General features: G+C 43.5%; 1 protein-coding gene across 1 annotated transcript in view; it reads right to left on the bottom strand.

Moving 5' to 3' along the window:
* cmya5 (cardiomyopathy associated 5) overlaps positions 1 to 19,426 on the bottom strand; it is a 76,944-nt gene extending 57,518 nt beyond the window's left edge. The window contains exon 1 of the mRNA XM_079515933.1: positions 19,260 to 19,426. Within this exon, the coding sequence (XP_079372059.1) occupies positions 19,260 to 19,408 (149 nt within the window). The 5' untranslated portion in view covers positions 19,409 to 19,426. The remainder of the gene's footprint in view (positions 1 to 19,259) is intronic.
* Between the last annotated feature and the right edge of the window lie 349 nt (positions 19,427 to 19,775).

Below are 19,775 nucleotides of genomic sequence, written 5' to 3'. Positions count from 1 at the left end.
GTAGCGGTGGTCTTGACTACGGTAGCGGTGGTCTTGACTACGGTAGCGGTGGTCTCAGAAACATAAGGGAAACTTTGACAGGAATATAGCACTGACGAAGGTCCTAGGACCGAAACGTTTGCTTTTTAATTGCACTTTTGAGCACAGAGCACTTTATGAGCATGTTAAATTAAAGGAAAAATATTTCCCTAAGTCTCAGTTTAAGGAGTTTTACTTCTATTTTCTATACGGTGAGCGAGTCTTTTCCTGTCAAAGTTAGCCATGAGGACAAACACAATGATCTGACCAGAAACACACAGATATAAAGCCCTGAATGACCTAGAACTATATATAAACTATATATATAAAGCCCTGAATGACCTAGAACTATATATAAACTATATATATAAAGCGCTGAATGACCTAGAACTCCAAGAGTGTAACAAATGGGTCCATTTGGTTCCAATTGTATCAGGGTTCCCCAATTAATTTTCCTCGAGGGCCATATTTTGACTAGGGTACAAGGCTGGGGGCCGAGTCCGCACGCGTGAGGTCGAGGTCTTGCCCTGAAAATTCATTTTCAGGGCAGGACCCCATTTGAAAAGGATGCCCAGTTTGACATGCATAGGCTACTGACCCCCATTTAATGCCATTTATATCTGGGACCCCCCCCCCCCCCCCCAACATTCTTCCGCGGGCCGCAAGGGGGCGCTCAGCGGGCCGCAAATGGCCCGTGGGCCGCCTATTGGGGAACCCTGGACTACATTGATTGGGCGGCGGTGGCTCAGGGTATAGAGTGGCTGGATGCAAGGTTGCCAGTTCGAACCCGGGCTCCCCCAGAGTTAGTGGCGAAGTGTCCTTGAGCAAGACTCTGAACCCCTGATTGCTCCTGATGTGCAGGTTGGTGCCTTGTATATAGTTTCCGCTGCCATCGGTGTGTGAATGGGTTAATGTAATGCACAATCTATGTAAAGGTGTGTGAATGTGTGTGTGAATGGGTGAATGTAATGCACAATCTATGTAAAGGTGTGTGAATGTGTGTGTGAATGGGTTAATGTAATGCACAATCTATGTAAAGGTGTGTGCATGTGTGTGTGAATGGGTGAATGTAATGCACAATCTATGTAAAGGTGTGTGCATGTGTGTGTGAATGGGTTAATGTAATGCACAATCTATGTAAAGGTGTGTGAATGTGTGTGTGAATGGGTGAATGTAATGCACAATCTATGTAAAGGTGTGTGAGTGTGTGTGTGTGAATGGGTGAATGTAATGCACAATCTATGTAAAGGTGTGTGCATGTGTGTGTGAATGGGTTAATGTAATGCACAATCTATGTAAAGGTGTGTGCATGTGTGTGTGAATGGGTGAATGTAATGCACCATCTATGTAAAGGTGTATGAATGTGTGTGTGAATGGGTGAATGTAATGCACCATCTATGTAAAGGTGTGTGTGAATGGGTGTGTGAATGGGTTAATGTAATGCACAATCTATGTAAAGGTGTGTGAATGTGTGTGTGAATGGGTGAATGTAATGCACCATCTATGTAAAGGTGTGTGAGTGTGTGTGTGAATGGGTGAATGTAATGCACAATCTATGTAAAGGTGTGTGAATGTGTGTGTGAATGGGTGAATGTAATGCACAATCTATGTAAAGGTGTGTGAGTGTGTGTGTGAATGGGTGAATGTAATGCACAATCTATGTAAAGGTGTGTGAATGTGTGTGTGAATGGGTGAATGTAATGCACAATCTATGTAAAGGTGTGTGAATGTGTGTGTGAATGGGTGAATGTAATGCACAATCTATGTAAAGGTGTGTGAGTGTGTGTGTGAATGGGTGAATGTAATGCACCATCTATGTAAAGGTGTGTGAGTGTGTGTGTGAATGGGTGAATGTAATGCACCATCTATGTAAAGGTGTGTGAATGTGTGTGTGAATGGGTGAATGTAATGCACAATCTATGTAAAGGTGTGTGAGTGTGTGTGTGAATGGGTGAATGTAATGCACCATCTATGTAAAGGTGTGTGAGTGTGTGTGTGAATGGGTGAATGTAATGCACAATCTATGTAAAGGTGTGTGAATGTGTGTGTGAATGGGTGAATGTAATGCACCATCTATGTAAAGGTGTGTGAGTGTGTGTGTGAATGGGTTAATGTAATGCACAATCTATGTAAAGGTGTGTGAGTGTGTGTGTGAATGGGTGAATGTAATGCACAATCTATGTAAAGGTGTGTGAATGTGTGTGTGAATGGGTGAATGTAATGCACCATCTATGTAAAGGTGTGTGAGTGTGTGTGTGAATGGGTTAATGTAATGCACAATCTATGTAAAGGTGTGTGAGTGTGTGTGTGAATGGGTTAATGTAATGCACAATCTATGTAAAGCACCTTGGATAAAGGCGCTACATAAATGCACCATTTACCATTTTGATTGATTTATTTATAACCAGGTTGCAGAATTAGTGTCAAGTACAGATTTTACGGGGGCAGTTTCGAATTGCAGCCATCCGTAGGTGCCCTTTGAGAGCGGTTTTGAAGGACTCAAGGGATTTGCATGTCTTAATGACTGTTGGTAGGGCGTTCCACATTTTTGTGGCATAGGAGCGAAAATAATTTAGTCCCTTGTTTGTGCCGAATCTGGGTTGTACAAGGTTCGTTGCACTCCCTCTGGTGTTGTGGGTGTGGACCTCGTTAATATTAAGGAAGTATCTAGACAGGTACATGGGTATCTTGGTGGAGTATCGAATCTTGTGGACCAGACCCATTGCAAGATGCTGTACTCTGTCGTCGACCCTAAGCCATGCCAGTCTGTCAAAGTGGGCAGGGGTGAGGTGGGTTCGGGGGGTGAGGCCAAGTAGGAGCCTGACCAGTTTGTTTTGGGAAGTCTGGAGCCTAGTTTTAAGGGCCTTTGAGGTGCTGTGGTACCAGGAGGTGCATGCATAGTCAAAGAAGCCTTGTACGAGGGCTCCTGTTAAGGTCTTCAAGGTGTTTTTGTCGACCAGTGAGGAGATCCTGTAAAGGAATCTTGTTCTTTGGTTGACTTTTTTGATTACGTTGGTGGCCATTTTATCACCGGAAAGATTAGCCTCCAGGATGGAACCTATAGCTAGTTAATTTCATCTTTACGTGTGATAACATTGTCACCCACTCTAACAGATTTTACGGAGGCCAGTTTCGAATTGCAGCCGTCCGTAGGTGCCCTTTGAGAGCGGATATCAGAGGTAAAGGGACACTTCACCCTTTTTGCCCTTCACGCTTTTTAGAAAATTTAGAACACTTTCCTGGGGTCTTTATGTGTGTAATTTGTGGTTTTAGATATTTTAGATTTTAGCAGTGAGCCCAGTGTCTGATGTCATGGACACTGGGCTCACTTCCTTCCTGGACTACAATTCCCATAATGCTTTGGTGCACTGCTCCTCCTTGTGGATAGGGGGAGGGGCTGTCTTACTGAGACAACATGTAGTCCAGGGAGTAAGTGAGCCCAGTGTCCATGACATCAGAGACACTGGGGCTCACTGCTGAAATCTAAAATATCTAAAACCACATAAAGACCCCCAGGAAAGTGTTCTAAATCTTCTAAAAGTCATTAACATTTATTTATTTTGCAAAAAGGGTGAAGTATCCCTTTAAGGTTGTCATTATAAATCACTAGTAGACTAGTTGGACTGTGGAATATGCCGAATTGCAGTGGTTCCCAAAGTGGGGTCCGGGGACCCCCAGGGGTCCTTGAGGGAGTTCCAGGGGGTCCGGGGACCCCCAGGGGTCCTTGAGGGAGTTCCAGGGGGTCCCCAGCTACATGATAGTTTTGAACCAATTGGACCCTTATGGGTTGTCTGTAACTCCATCCGTACACTCGTAACCTTCCATTTGTACACTCTCAGAGTTAAATTAACATTGATTACGTAACTTTGGGAAAGTGTCATAGTGGCTTGTTTACAACTGAAACGGACTTCCTGCATGCACTAACTTCCTCTTCAAAATAAGAGCCACATGTAAGGATTAGTCAACACTAGCTGTATTTCTAAGTCTACTTACAGGACATTAACATCACATTTGAGTTCCTTTTGAATGCCTGTCAGATTTCTCTACATAACTGTCTCAGCTGTTGGTGCGCAAATGAGCCTTGCATGTCCTTTGATCTACGAGCAGAAAACATTTTGACGACGTATGCGCGACTGGAGCATCGGTTGTGTGCCCCCCTGATTATTAATAACATCTAAACATGTAACATGTAAACACAACATAAACATAGTACTCTTATTATGCATATCGCATTCTCGCGGCGGCACCTCTTCCGCTGACGGGAGGTCAAGGAGGGATCCGGGGAGGAGGAGACGACCACCACCGCGCCACTGAACTGGGACAGCGAGCTGTGCGACAACGGGCTCTTTCTACTTGGCCACCAGAGACCTGCAGGACGGGAAGGAAGGTGGCGTACTACGAGATGCTGCCGGGACGCATGGGTTCTGACTCCGTACTACGAGATTCTGCCGGGACGCATGGGTTCTGACTCCGTACTACGAGATGCTGCCGGGACGCATGGGTTCTGACTCCGTACTACGAGATGCTGCCGGGACGCATGGGTTCTGACTCCGTACTACGAGATGCTGCCGGGACGCATGGGTTCTGACTCCGTACTACGAGATGCTGCCGGGACGCATGGGTTCTGACTCCGTACTACGAGATGCTGCCGGGACGCATGGGTTCTGACTCCGTACTACGAGATGCTGCCGGGACGCATGGGTTCTGACTCCGTACTACGAGATGCTGCCGGGACGCATGGGTTCTGACTCCGTACTACGAGATGCTGCCGGGACGCATGGGTTCTGACTCCGTACTACGAGATGCTGCCGGGACGCATGGGTTCTGACTCCGTACTACGAGATGCTGCCGGACGCATGGGTTCTGACTCCGTACTACGAGATGCTGCCGGACGCATGGGTTCTGACTCCGTTGGAAGGAAGGTGGCGTACTACGAGATGCTGCCGGGACGCATGGGTTCTAACTCCGTTGGAAGGAAGGTGGCGTACTACGAGATGCTGCCGTGACGCATAGGTTCTAACTCCGTTGGAAGGAAGGTGGCGTACTACGAGATGCTGCCGTGACGCATAGGTTCTAACTCCGTTGGAAGGAAGGTGGCGTACTACAAGATGCTGCCGTAACGCATGGGTTCTGACTCCGTTGGAAGGAAGGTGGCGTACTACGAGATGCTGCCGGACGCATGGGTTCTGACTCCGCTGAACTCTGATCTCTTCTTGATCAGCTCCGATCAGGAAAGACGCAGATTTTACTCCCTTTAAATGAGAGGTTTCCTCTTGACTCTCCTGCAAGGCGCAGGATGAGAGGTTTAGTTTTCCAGGGAGAATAAACGCACAATCATACATCTATAGGTTTCGTCGGTGGTTTGGTCTGGTGTGCATTAGAGTGCCAAAGTCCTGATGTCACTCGCTTATCATGATTCTAAAGTCCTGAGGTCACTCGCTCATCCCCTGGTTCTAAAGTCCTGACGTCACTCGCTCATCATGGTTCTAAAGTCCTGACGTCACTCGCTCATCCCCTGGTTCTAAGTCCTGACGTCACTCGCTCATCCCCTGGTTCTAAAGTCCTGACGTCACTCGCTCATCCCCTGGTTCTAAAGTCCTGACGTCACTCGCTCATCCCCTGGTTCTAAAGTTCTGACGTCACTCGCTCATCCCCTGGTTCTAAAGTCCTGACGTCACTCGCTCATCCCCTGGTTCTAAAGTCCTCACGTCACTCGCTCATCCCCTGGTTCTGCCTGGTTCACGGAGGTAATTCCTCGATGGAGAATAACATGGGGTCGTCTCATATAAGCATTGTGGTCCAAGAGTAAACTAATTTTATTTGCGTTATTGCCAGGCAGGTGCCTCTGTATCGTTTACGACCGTCAGTCACTTAATTTTCCAAAGAGTTCTTATATGAGGCGATCTAAAATCGCCCTATGGGGATTACAATGCAAATAAAAAGTACATGAACCTGTTATTGCGCCCTCTACCGATATTGACGTCAGCCTGTGGTGCTCCATAGGGCGCTGAGGGCCCAGTTTATCACCAAACAGTTCCTGTGGTGCTCCATAGGGGGCTCCATAGGGGGGTGATGCTCCATAGGGGGCTGAGAGCCCAGTTTATCACAGTTCCAGAAAAACAAAGTGTCCATGAAAGACGTTGGGTTCCTCCTTCTCAGAACCAGTTAGAATTCCAAATCTCTCATCTTAACTGTCATGGTGTCTGTAGCCTTCCTTCTTCGGTTATTTTTGGTTTGGTTTGGTTTGGTCTTCACAATAATGTAATGTATATCTCCACACTCACTCCAGAGGACCACTATAGTTCCACACTCACTCCAGAGGGGCACTATAGTTCCACACTCACTCCAGAGGACCACTATAGTTCCACACTCACTCCAGAGGGCCGCTATAGTTCCACACTCACTCCAGAGGACCACTATATCTCCACACTCACTCCAGAGGGCCACTATAGTTCCACACTCACTCCAGAGGACCACTATATCTCCACACTCACTCCAGAGGGCCACTATATCTCCACACTCACTCCAGAGCGCCACTATAGTTCCACACTCACTCCAGAGGGCCACTATAGTTCCACACTCACTCCAGAGGGCCACTATCGTTCCACACTCACTCCAGAGGGCCACTATCGTTCCACACTCACTCCAGAGGGCCACTATCGTTCCACACTCACTCCAGAGGGCCACTATAGTTCCACACTCTCTCCAGAGGGCCACTATATCTCCACACTCACTCCAGAGGGCCACTATAGTTCCACACTCACTCCAGAGGGCCACTATAGTTCCACACTCACTCCAGAGGGCCACTATAGTTCCACACTCACTCCAGAGGGCCACTATATCTCCACACTCACTCCAGAGGGCCACTATATCTCCACACTCACTCCAGAGGGCCACTATAGTTCCACACTCACTCCAGAGGGCCACTATATCTCCACACTCACTCCATAGGGCCACTATATCTCCACACTCACTCCAGAGGGCCACTATATCTCCACACTCACTCCAGAGGGCCACTATAGTTCCACACTCACTCCAGAGGACCACTATATATCCACACTCACTCCAGAGGGCCACTATAGTTCCACACTCACTCCAGAGGGCCACTATAGTTCCACACTCACTCCAGAGGGCCACTATAGTTCCACACTCACTCCAGAGGGCCACTATATCTCCACACTCACTCCAGAGGGCCACTATAGTTCCACACTCACTCCAGAGGGCCACTATAGTTCCACACTCACTCCAGAGGACCACTATAGTTCCACACTCACTCCAGAGGACCACTATAGTTCCACACTCACTCCAGAGGACCACTATAGTTCCACACTCACTCCAGAGGGGCACTATATCTCCACACTCACTCCAGAGGGCCACTATATCTCCACACTCACTCCAGAGGGCCACTATATCTCCACACTCACTCCAGAGGACCACTATATCTCCACACTCACTCCAGAGGGCCACTATATCTCCACACTCACTCCAGAGGGCCACTATAGTTCCACACTCACTCCAGAGGGCCACTATAGTTCCACACTCACTCCAGAGGGCCACTATATCTCCACACTCACTCCAGAGGGCCACTATAGTTCCACACTCACTCCAGAGGGCCACTATAGTTCCACACTCACTCCAGAGGACCACTATAGTTCCACACTCACTCCAGAGGACCACTATAGTTCCACACTCACTCCAGAGGACCACTATAGTTCCACACTCACTCCAGAGGGGCACTATATCTCCACACTCACTCCAGAGGGCCACTATATCTCCACACTCACTCCAGAGGGCCACTATATCTCCACACTCACTCCAGAGCGCCGCTATAGTTCCACACTCACTCCAGAGGGCTACTATAGTTCCACACTCACTCCAGAGGGCCACTATCGTTCCACACTCACTCCAGAGGGCCACTATCGTTCCACACTCACTCCAGAGGGCCACTATAGTTCCACACTCTCTCCAGAGGGCCACTATATCTCCACACTCACTCCAGAGGGCCACTATATCTCCACACTCACTCCAGAGGGCCATTATATTTCCACACTCACTCCAGAGGGCCACTATAGTTCCACACTCACTCCAGAGGGCCACTATAGTTCCACACTCACTCCAGAGGGCCACTATATCTCCACACTCACTCCAGAGGGCCACTATATCTCCACACTCACTCCAGAGGGCCACTATAGTTCCACACTCACTCCAGAGGGCCACTATATCTCCACACTCACTCCATAGGGCCACTATATCTCCACACTCACTCCAGAGGGCCACTATATCTCCACACTCACTCCAGAGGGCCACTATAGTTCCACACTCACTCCAGAGGACCACTATATATCCACACTCACTCCAGAGGGCCACTATAGTTCCACACTCACTCCAGAGGACCACTATAGTTCCACACTCACTCCAGAGGGGCACTATATATCCACACTCACTCCAGAGGGCCACTATAGTTCCACACTCACTCCAGAAGGCCACTATAGTTCCACACTCACTCCAGAGGACCACTATAGTTCCACACTCACTCCAGAGGACCACTATAGTTCCACACTCACTCCAGAGGGGCACTATATCTCCACACTCACTCCAGAGGGCCACTATAGTTCCACACTCACTCCAGAGGGCCACTATAGTTCCACACTCTTCAAATGGGGGTCCCTGGCATTTCTCTTCAAATGGGGGTCCATGGCATATCTCTTCAAATGGGGGTCCATGGCATATCTCTTCAAATGGGGGTCCCTGGCATTTCCCTTCAAATGGGGGTCCCTGGCATATCTCTCCAAATGGGGGTCCCTGGCATATCTCTTCAAATGGGGGTCCATGGCATATCTCTTCAAATGGGGGTCCCTGGCATATCTCTTCAAATGGGGGTCCATGGCATATATCTCTTCCAATGGGGGTCCCTGGCATATCTCTTCAAATGGGGGTCCCTGGCATATCTCTTCAAATGGGGGTCCCTGGCATATCTCTTCAAATGGGGGTCCCTGGCATATCTCTTCAAATGGGGGTCCCTGGCATATCTCTTCAAATGGGGGTCCCTGGCATATCTCTTCAAATGGGGGTCCACGGGCTAATTAGTGTCAATTTGGGGGTCCTTGACATGACAAAGTTTGGGAACCACAGACTACATCTCTACACAGATCTCACAGACTACGTCTCTACACAGATCTCACAGACTACGTCTCTACACAGATCTCACAGACTACGTCTCTACACAGATCTCACAGACTACGTCTCTACACAGATCTCACAGACTACGTCTCTACACAGATCTCACAGACTACATCTCTACACAGATCTCACAGACTACATCTCTACACAGATCTCACAGACTACATCTCTACACAGATCTCACAGACTACATCTCTACACAGATCTCACAGACTACATCTCTAAACAGATCTCACAGACTACATCTCACCTACAGACACAGATCTCATAGACTACATCTCACCTACAGACACAAATCTCATAGACTACACCTCACCTATAGATTGATTGATTGATTGATTGAAATATTTATTAACAGTTTGCAGAATTACAGTACATTTCAAGAATTACACTACATTTCAAGCACAAACTCAATACAAAGACACAGCTCTCACAGACTACATCTCACCTATAGACACAGATCTCACAGACTACATCTCACCTATAGACACAGATCTCACAGACTACATCTCACCTATAGACACAGATCTCACAGACTACCTATGGTGTTTACATCTACAGTAGGCTACATGTAAGGACAGTTACACTGCTTTAAATAGACTGGAATATATAGAGCTGAGATGACGCTAACGTTTCTGCTGCTTCATGGAGCGCACACACACACACACACACACACACACACACACACACACACACACACACACACACACACACACACACACACACACACACACACACACACACACACACACACACACACACACACACACACACACACACACACACACACACACACACACCTCTTTTCAATTAGGCCAATAAGAGTTCCGCCTCCAACTCTTCCTAAATAAAACAGACATTCAGAAAGTAAAGGAAACTAAAGCTCCTGGACATCAGAGTGACCTGCAGGTCAGAACACACACACATTCTGTTGTAAAGATAATTCACAAGGGAAAGTTAGCAAAATGTGTGGCAAATCTGCATGAAAACAAAACAAACACTATCTTTCTTCACAGATGTGTTCATAAAGGTGTCTATAGTCTATACTATCACAGAACATTATGTTCATAAAGGTGTCTATAGTCTATACTATCACAGAACATTATGTTCATAAAGGTGTCTATACTATCACAGAACATTATTAAAGGTGTCTGTACTATCACAGAACATTATTAAAGGTGTCTATATTATCACAGAACATTATTAAAGGTGTCTGTACTATCACAGAACATTATTAAAGGTGTCTATACTATCACAGAACATTATTAAAGGTGTCTATACTATCACAGAACATTATTAAAGGTGTCTATACTATCACAGAACATTATTAAAGGTGTCTATACTATCACTTATTATTTTGTTCCAAGCCAACTCCCTTGGGAGACTTTGTGGGAGCCAATCAAAGTGGGGGTACCCGGAGGGCCTATAGGATAAAAGCAGGACAGGACATTGGCCAATATGAGCTTGTGAGGTCAGGTGTGTAAATAGGGTTTTTTGGGGTCCTGAATCCTGAATCCGTTCCAACCATTCATGTTCAGCGGCAGAGCAAGCCTGCAAGCGGCAGAACGGCCTGCAAGCGGCAGAACGGCCTGCTCTCCAACGTCCGTTCATTCAGAAGCAACATCAACACCATGCACTTTCATTAACACCTTGAATGTCCAAGTCGGAGTTCTCCGCCCAAGTTCAAGGTCACGGTCAAGTGCCCAAGCCGGAGATTGATAAACAAGACGGAGATTAATGAAAACAAAACCATTCGCATCGCTCTGGAGCCTTGGAGCGCTTGTTGCCCGATCCGATGACGTGTCAAAAAGTGACACGTCATCGAAAATCTCCCCTGCCTGTTTAGCTGACGAAAACAAAAGTCTTAAAATGATCATAACTCCCGATCTAAATCATCCCGTCTAATTCTGAAAAAAGATCCTGTGTTAGACGGCGCTCAGCGGTCCAGTCGCTAGTCGCGATAGATTTATTATTACCTCCCGTTGTTGTCGATAGACTCTAGAGTGGTGTGGCTATTGTTAGCTGCTACACAGACATGCACACCAGCTTCCGGTGCGCCGGTAAAAGTGGTCCGTGCGCTACAAATGATGGGCACCCTGGATGAAATGGATTAAATAGTCCCGGGCTTCTAAGGTGTTAACAAGGGCTGAACGTTTGAAGACAACATGACTGATGCTCTGCTACTTCAAATATATGGAAGGTTTTACTAGATCCAAAACCCCATGGTTTCAGTACAGTCAGCAGAAACAGACGTGTACATAAACCCCATGGTTTCAGTACAGTCAGCACAAACAGACGTGTACAAAACCCCATGGTTTCAGTACAGTACAGGAATTAACTTCCCACTGATGTTAGGACAGCAGAGTCACTGCCCATATTTCGCCGCAGGTTGAAAACCCACCTCTTCAGGAAACACTACCCTTCCTCTCTGCCTGACCTACTTGTTGTTAACTAGTTGTACGAACGCTTGTTTTCTATTGTTGTCGCCACCAGACAGGAAACAGACGTGTACATGTCGCCACCAGACAGGAAACAGACGTGTACATGTCGCCACCAGACAGGAAACACAAGGCTGCTTTTCACTCCCAGGACAAACACACACATAACCTGAAGCTCACAGTAGAATGCAGACAAATAGAAACACACACATAACCTGAAGCTCACAGTAGAATGCAGACAAATAGAAACACACACATAACCTGAAGCTCACAGTAGAATGCAGACAAATAGAAACACACACATAACCTGAAGCTCACAGTAGAATGCAGACAAATAGAAACACACACATAACCTGAAGCTCACAGTAGAATGCAGACAAATAGAAACACACACATAACCTGAAGCTCACAGTAGAATGCAGACAAATAGAAACACACACAGAACCTGAAGCTCACAGTAGAATGCAGACAAATAGAAACACACACATAACCTGAAGCTCACAGTAGAATGCAGACAAATAGAAACACACACATAACCTGAAGCTCACAGTAGAATGCAGACAAATAGAAACACACACATAACCTGAAGCTCACAGTAGAATGCAGACAAATAGAAACACACACATAACCTGAAGCTCACAGTAGAATGCAGACAAATAGAAACACACACATAACCTGAAGCTCACAGTAGAATGCAGACAAATAGAAACACACACATAACCTGAAGCTCACAGTAGAATGCAGACAAATAGAAACATGGAATTCTTTGTGACTGTTTAATGACCAAACGGACCCGGAAAGCCCTTTTCAAAAAGCAAGCAAAGAAACACCTATAGTAAGAAACACCTATAGTAGAAACACCTATAGAAACACCTATAGTAGAAACACCTATAGTAGAAACACCTATAGAAACACCTATAGTAGAAACACCTATAGAAACACCTATAGTAGAAACACCTATAGTAGAAACACCTATAGAAACACCTATAGTAGAAACACCTATAGTAGAAACACCTATAGTAGAAACACCTATAGAAACACCTATAGTAAGGGCATTTTATCAGGTATTTGTATTTATCTGGGAACTAAATCGTTACCAAGACATTTCTTCACCAATGTGTTTATAAAGGTGTCTAATAACATATACTAAAAGTTTGAAATTCAACTCCTGTGGGAAATTGAGTTATTAGCATAATATGTGACCATACCCTTAGCATCCTATATAATGCAAAAAAGTCCAAATTTCATCATTCTTTAAGTAGCATGTGACATATGAAACTAGGGGGTTTTCATGATTCTGAATCCATTCCAAGCATTAGTTTTGCACAAAAAACACTCCTTGGGCTAAATTAGGCCATATCCACTTGACCAAATGTGCTGACCTCATCACGTTTGTGAGGCCGTTTTCCTCCCAAGGAGTGTTTTTTGTGCAAAACTAATGCTTGGAATGGATTCAGAATCATGAAAACCCTATAGTTTCATATGTCACATGCTACTTAAAGAATGATGAAATTTGGACTTTTTTGCATTATATAGGATGCTAAGGGTATGGTCACATATTATGCTAATAACTCAATTTCCCACAGGAGTTGAATTTCAAACTTTTAGTGTATGTTATTAGACACCTTTAGAAACACATTGGTGAAGAAATTTCTTGGTAACGATTTAGTTCCCAGATTTGCATAGATTTCTCTTACTACTAGGAAAGTATTTGTGGTAGGATGTTTTAGATTCGTTTTGTAACACATTTGTGTTCATAAATGTGTTTTGTATATGAATTATAAGGTTTAATGTGTTTAGTATATGGATTATAAGGTTTAATGCATTTATTTCTGAGGGGTGCCAGCCCCTCCTATATTCAGCTATAGTGTAGATTTTTGTCCTAACACAAACATGAAATGCCATTTGACAATGAATGGAGAGTTTACGTCAAAGCAAATGGGCAAATGGGCTATTTGCACCTAGGTGCCCCGCTATACGAGCTTGTAGATCTGCTATTTTTCAACAGCCATGAGGTGACATGTTCCAGGTCTTAACCCATGAGGTGACATGTTCCAGGTCTTAACCCATGAGGTGACATGTTCCAGGTCTTAACCCATGAGGTGACATGTTCCAGGTCCTAACCCATGAGGTGACATGTTCCAGGTCTTAACCCATGAGGTGACATGTTCCAGGTCTTAACCCATGAGGTGACATGTTCCAGGTCCTAACCCATGAGGTGACATGTTCCAGGTCTTAACCCATGAGGTGACATGTTCCAGGTCTTAACCCATGAGGTGACATGTTCCAGGTCTTAACCCATGAGGTGACATGTTCCAGGTCTTAACCCATGAGGTGACATGTTCCAGGTCCTAACCCATGAGGTGACATGTTCCAGGTCTTAACCCATGAGGTGACATGTTCCAGGTCTTAACCCATGAGGTGACATGTTCCAGGTCTTAACCCATGAGGTGACATGTTCCAGGTCTTAACCCATGAGGTGACATGTTCCAGGTCTTAACCCATTTCAACAGCTATGAGGTGACATGTTCCAGGTCTTAACCCATTTCAACAGCTATGAGGTGACATGTTCCAGGTCTTAACCCATGAGGTGACATGTTCCAGGTCTTAACCCATGAGGTGACATGTTCCAGGTCTTAACCCATGAGGTGACATGTTCCAGGTCTTAACCCATTTCAACAGCTATGAGGTGACATGTTCCAGGTCTTAACCCATTTCGGGCGGGAACCCCTTTTGGTGTTGTAAGCATTCTCTTCTACTTTAGCTATTGAAAAATAGCAGATCTACAAGCTCATAGCGCGGCACCGAGTGCTACGCTATGAGCACAACTATAGAGGACTTTCTTTTGTGGCTTTCGCCTTATTTTTTTTATGGATGGACACTAGACAGTAGGCTGACAGGAAATGGGGAGAGAGATGGGGGGGAGACATGCAGTAAAGGCCGTCGGGATCGGGAGACGAACCCGCGGCACACTGCCAGACTGGATTACCAGCCAGGGTGCCTGGACCACTGAGCCACGGCCCAGGCCGTAACAGTTCATCATTGAAGGGTATGTATCCAATATGCTTCACGTTGTTTGAGTAACAGGTTACCGCCTCTGTTGGGCAGGCGAGTACACAGTGTGCGGGTGTATTCTATTGGGTGTATTCTATTGCTTTCACAACTCAGAGTTTACAAAGTGCTGTACAGAAGAATACAACTAAATACACTGTAGCTAAACACAGAGAACAGCAGCAAACACAACAAAAAAATACAAAACGGAGGTACAAAACATGGACCATAGAAACTCAACCGGGGTTAGAACATAGCTATTTCCAGCGGAGATATTAGTGTACAGTACAGTACTGTATAGGGTTTAAGATGCCTGGTGTAGCCCATGGGAATATATTGTTGCTGTCGGGAGGAAACCTCATAACTCAATTTTTGAGGTTTTTGAACACCCTTTACGTCTGTGTGTTGTTTCGAAAATATTGAACCAATGGAAAGTAGTAAAAAGTGCTTTGGACAAAACCTCTCAACTCCATTGGACCCTCAAAATGTCTGCTATGAAGCAGCTAACTCCACCACCTCTCTACCTCTCAAACTGTCTGCTAAAACAGATAACTCCACCACCTCTCCCCCTAAGTAATTGACAATATAAAGTTACAACACCAACTTTGATGAGGCTGTATTGCTTTGTTTTAAAAATACAACATTTTGTAGTTATGAGGTTTCCTCCCGACAGCAGAGATATGTAACTACAGTACTGTATATAGGGTTTAAGATGTTTCGTGTAGCTCATGGGAATATAATATGTGACCAGATTGGACTCTGCGCCTCTGCCATCGCGCACCCTCCAGCTTTTCAATCCAAAATGAGTTAATAGCACAGGCAGACTCTTCACATGCTAGAGCATGTCTGAAATCAAATGTCAGAGCTGAAATCGAGCTGAAATGAATTGAAATGCTTAAACATGTAGCTAGGTGTAATGTTAGAGTCCACAGAAGACATGTAAATATGAAATAAATGCTTAAACATGTAGCTATAGGTGTAATGTTAGAGTCCACAGAAGACATGTAAATATTAAATAAATGCTTAAACATGTAGCTATAGGTGTAATGTTAGAGTCCACAGAAGACATGTAAATATGAAATAAATGCTTAAACATGTAGCTAGGTGTAATGTTAGAGTCCACAGAAGACATGTAAATATGAAATAAATGTTTAAACATGTAGCTATAGGTGTAATGTTAGAGTCCACAGAAGACATGTAAATATGAAATAAATGCTTAAACATGTAGCTATAGGTGTAATGTTAAGAGTCCACATAAGACATGTAAATATGAAATAAATGCTTAAACATGTAGCTATAGGTGTAATGTTAGAGTCCACAGATGACATGCAAATATGAAATACATGCTTAAACATGTAACTATAGGTGTAATGTTAGAGACCACAGAAGACATGTAAATATGAAATAAATGCTTACACATGTAGCTATAGGTGTAATGTTAGAGTCCACAGAAGACATGTAAATATGTAAATAAATGCTTAAACATGTAGCTATAGGTGTAATGTTAGAGTCCACAGAAGACATGTAAATATGTAAATAAATGCTTAAACATGTAGCTATAGGTGTAATGTTAGAGTCCACAGAAGACATGTAAATATGAAATAAATGCTTAAACATGTAGCTAGGTGTAATGTTAGAGTCCACAGAAGACATGTAAATATGAAATAATGCTTAAACATGTAGCTATAGGTGTAATGTTAAGAGTCCACAGAAGACATGTAAATATGAAATAAATGCTTAAACATGTAGCTATAGGTGTAATGTTAGAGTCCACAGATGACATGTAAATATGAAATACATGCTTAAACATGTAATGTTAGAGACCACAGAAGACATGTAAATATGAAATAAATGCTTACACATGTAGCTATAGGTGTAATGTTAAGAGTCCACAGAAGACATGTAAATATGAAATAAATGCTTAAACATGTAGCTATAGGTGTAATGTTAGAGTCCACAGAAGACATGTAAATATGAAATAAATGCTTAAACATGTAGCTAGGTGTAATGTTGGAGTCCACAGAAGACATGTAAATATGAAATAAATGCTTAAACATGTAGCTAGGTGTAATGTTGGAGTCCACAGAAGACATGTAAATATTAAATAAATGCTTAAACATGTAGCTATAGGTGTAATGTTAGAGTCCACAGAAGACATGTAAATATTAAATAAATGCTTAAACATGTAGCTATAGGTGTAATGTTAGAGTCCACAGAAGACATGTAAATATGAAATAAATGCTTAAACATGTAGCTAGGTGTAATGTTAGAGTCCACAGAAGACATGTAAATATGAAATAAATGTTTAAACATGTAGCTATAGGTGTAATGTTAGAGTCCACAGAAGACATGTAAATATGAAATAAATGCTTAAACATGTAGCTATAGGTGTAATGTTAAGAGTCCACATAAGACATGTAAATATGAAATAAATGCTTAAACATGTAGCTATAGGTGTAATGTTAGAGTCCACAGATGACATGCAAATATGAAATACATGCTTAAACATGTAACTATAGGTGTAATGTTAGAGACCACAGAAGACATGTAAATATGAAATAAATGCTTACACATGTAGCTATAGGTGTAATGTTAGAGTCCACAGAAGACATGTAAATATGTAAATAAATGCTTAAACATGTAGCTATAGGTGTAATGTTAGAGTCCACAGAAGACATGTAAATATGTAAATAAATGCTTAAACATGTAGCTATAGGTGTAATGTTAGAGTCCACAGAAGACATGTAAATATGAAATAAATGCTTAAACATGTAGCTAGGTGTAATGTTAGAGTCCACAGAAGACATGTAAATATGAAATAATGCTTAAACATGTAGCTATAGGTGTAATGTTAAGAGTCCACAGAAGACATGTAAATATGAAATAAATGCTTAAACATGTAGCTATAGGTGTAATGTTAGAGTCCACAGATGACATGTAAATATGAAATACATGCTTAAACATGTAATGTTAGAGACCACAGAAGACATGTAAATATGAAATAAATGCTTACACATGTAGCTATAGGTGTAATGTTAGAGTCCACAGAAGACATGTAAATATGAAATAAATGCTTAAACATGTAGCTATAGGTGTAATGTTAGAGTCCACAGAAGACATGTAAATATGAAATAAATGCTTAAACATGTAGCTAGGTGTAATGTTGGAGTCCACAGAAGACATGTAAATATGAAATAAATGCTTAAACATGTAGCTAGGTGTAATGTTGGAGTCCACAGAAGACATGTAAATATGAAATAAATGCTTAAACATGTAGCTATAGGTGTAATGTTAAGAGTCCACAGAAGACATGTAAATATTAAATACATGCTTAAACATGTAGCTATAGGTGTAATGTTAGAGTCCACAGAAGACATGTAAATATGAAATAAATGCTTAAACATGTAGCTAGGTGTAATGTTAGAGTCCACAGAAGACATGTAAATATGAAATAATGCTTAAACATGTAGCTATAGGTGTAATGTTAAGAGTCCACAGAAGACATGTAAATATGAAATAAATGCTTAAACATGTAGCTATAGGTGTAATGTTAGAGTCCACAGATGACATGTAAATATGAAATACATGCTTAAACATGTAATGTTAGAGACCACAGAAGACATGTAAATATGAAATAAATGCTTACACATGTAGCTATAGGTGTAATGTTAGAGTCCACAGAAGACATGTAAATATGAAATAAATGCTTAAACATGTAGCTATAGGTGTAATGTTAGAGTCCACAGAAGACATGTAAATATGAAATAAATGCTTAAACATGTAGCTAGGTGTAATGTTGGAGTCCACAGAAGACATGTAAATATGAAATAAATGCTTAAACATGTAGCTAGGTGTAATGTTGGAGTCCACAGAAGACATGTAAATATGAAATAAATGCTTAAACATGTAGCTATAGGTGTAATGTTAAGAGTCCACAGAAGACATGTAAATATTAAATACATGCTTAAACATGTAGCTATAGGTGTAATGTTAGAGTCCACAGAAGACATGTAAATATGAAATAAATGCTTAAACATGTAGCTATAGGTGTAATGTTAGAGTCCACAGAAGACATGTAAATATGAAATAAATGCTTAAACATGTTGCTAGGTGTAATGTTAGAGTCCACAGAAGACATGTAAATATGAAATAAATGCTTAAACATGTAGCTAGGTGTAATGTTAGAGACCACAGAAGACATGTAAATATGAAATAAATGCTTAAACATGTAGCTAGGTGTAATGTTAGAGTCCACAGAAGACATGTAAATATGAAATAAATGCTAAAACATGTAGCTATAGGTGTAATGTTAGAGTCCACAGAAGACACTGGGGTCCCTCCAGTTCATCTATGCCATCATCCACACCATACCATAAGCAAAACAGAAAGAAAAATTCCAACTCACTCCAGAGCGCCACATTGCATTTTACTGTCATGGCAAAACATAGCCAACCTACAAGCACGTTTTGAGCTTGTAGATCAGCTATTTTTTGTTTTCAAACGGGGGTCTGCAGGGCTAATATGTGTCAATTTGGGTTGTCCTCCTCGGCATGAAAAGGTTGTTAGACCTACCTGTTCCTGAGCTCCTCCACCTCGTCCTCATCATCATCATCGGCGGCGGCGGCGGGGCCCAACATGGCCTCCTCCTCCTCCTCTGGAGACGCCGAGAGGAACTCCTGCTGGAAGTCCTCAGGAGAGTCCAGACTCTGGCATTCCTCCATGCTTCAACCAACAGTCAATCCCTGGTACAGTCCCTGGTACAGTCCCTAGCTGGTACAGTCCCTGGTACAGTCCCTGGTACAGTCACTGGTAGAGCTCCTGGTACAGTCCCTGGTACAGCTCCTATGATCCTGGATGGTTCAACCAACCAACAGTCAGTACCTGGTACAGCTCCTAGGATCCCCCAACAAACAGTCCCTGGTACAGCTCCTGGTACAGTCCCTGGTACAGCTCCTGGTACAGTCCCTGGTACAGCTTGTAGGGTCCCGGTGGTCCCGGTGGTCCTGGTGGAGTCACAGTGGCAGCACGGCCTTAGTTTCTGCTGGATTTCCAGCGTCTTTGAGGTTTCTTTTGGACTGAGAACTGAGA

The sequence above is a fragment of the Electrona antarctica genome, assembly GCF_951216825.1.
Source record: "Electrona antarctica genome assembly, chromosome: 12".
NCBI lineage: Eukaryota > Metazoa > Chordata > Actinopteri > Myctophiformes > Myctophidae > Electrona > Electrona antarctica.
Note: the sequence above shows the minus strand (reverse complement) of the source record. Positions and strands in the feature narration are given on the sequence as shown.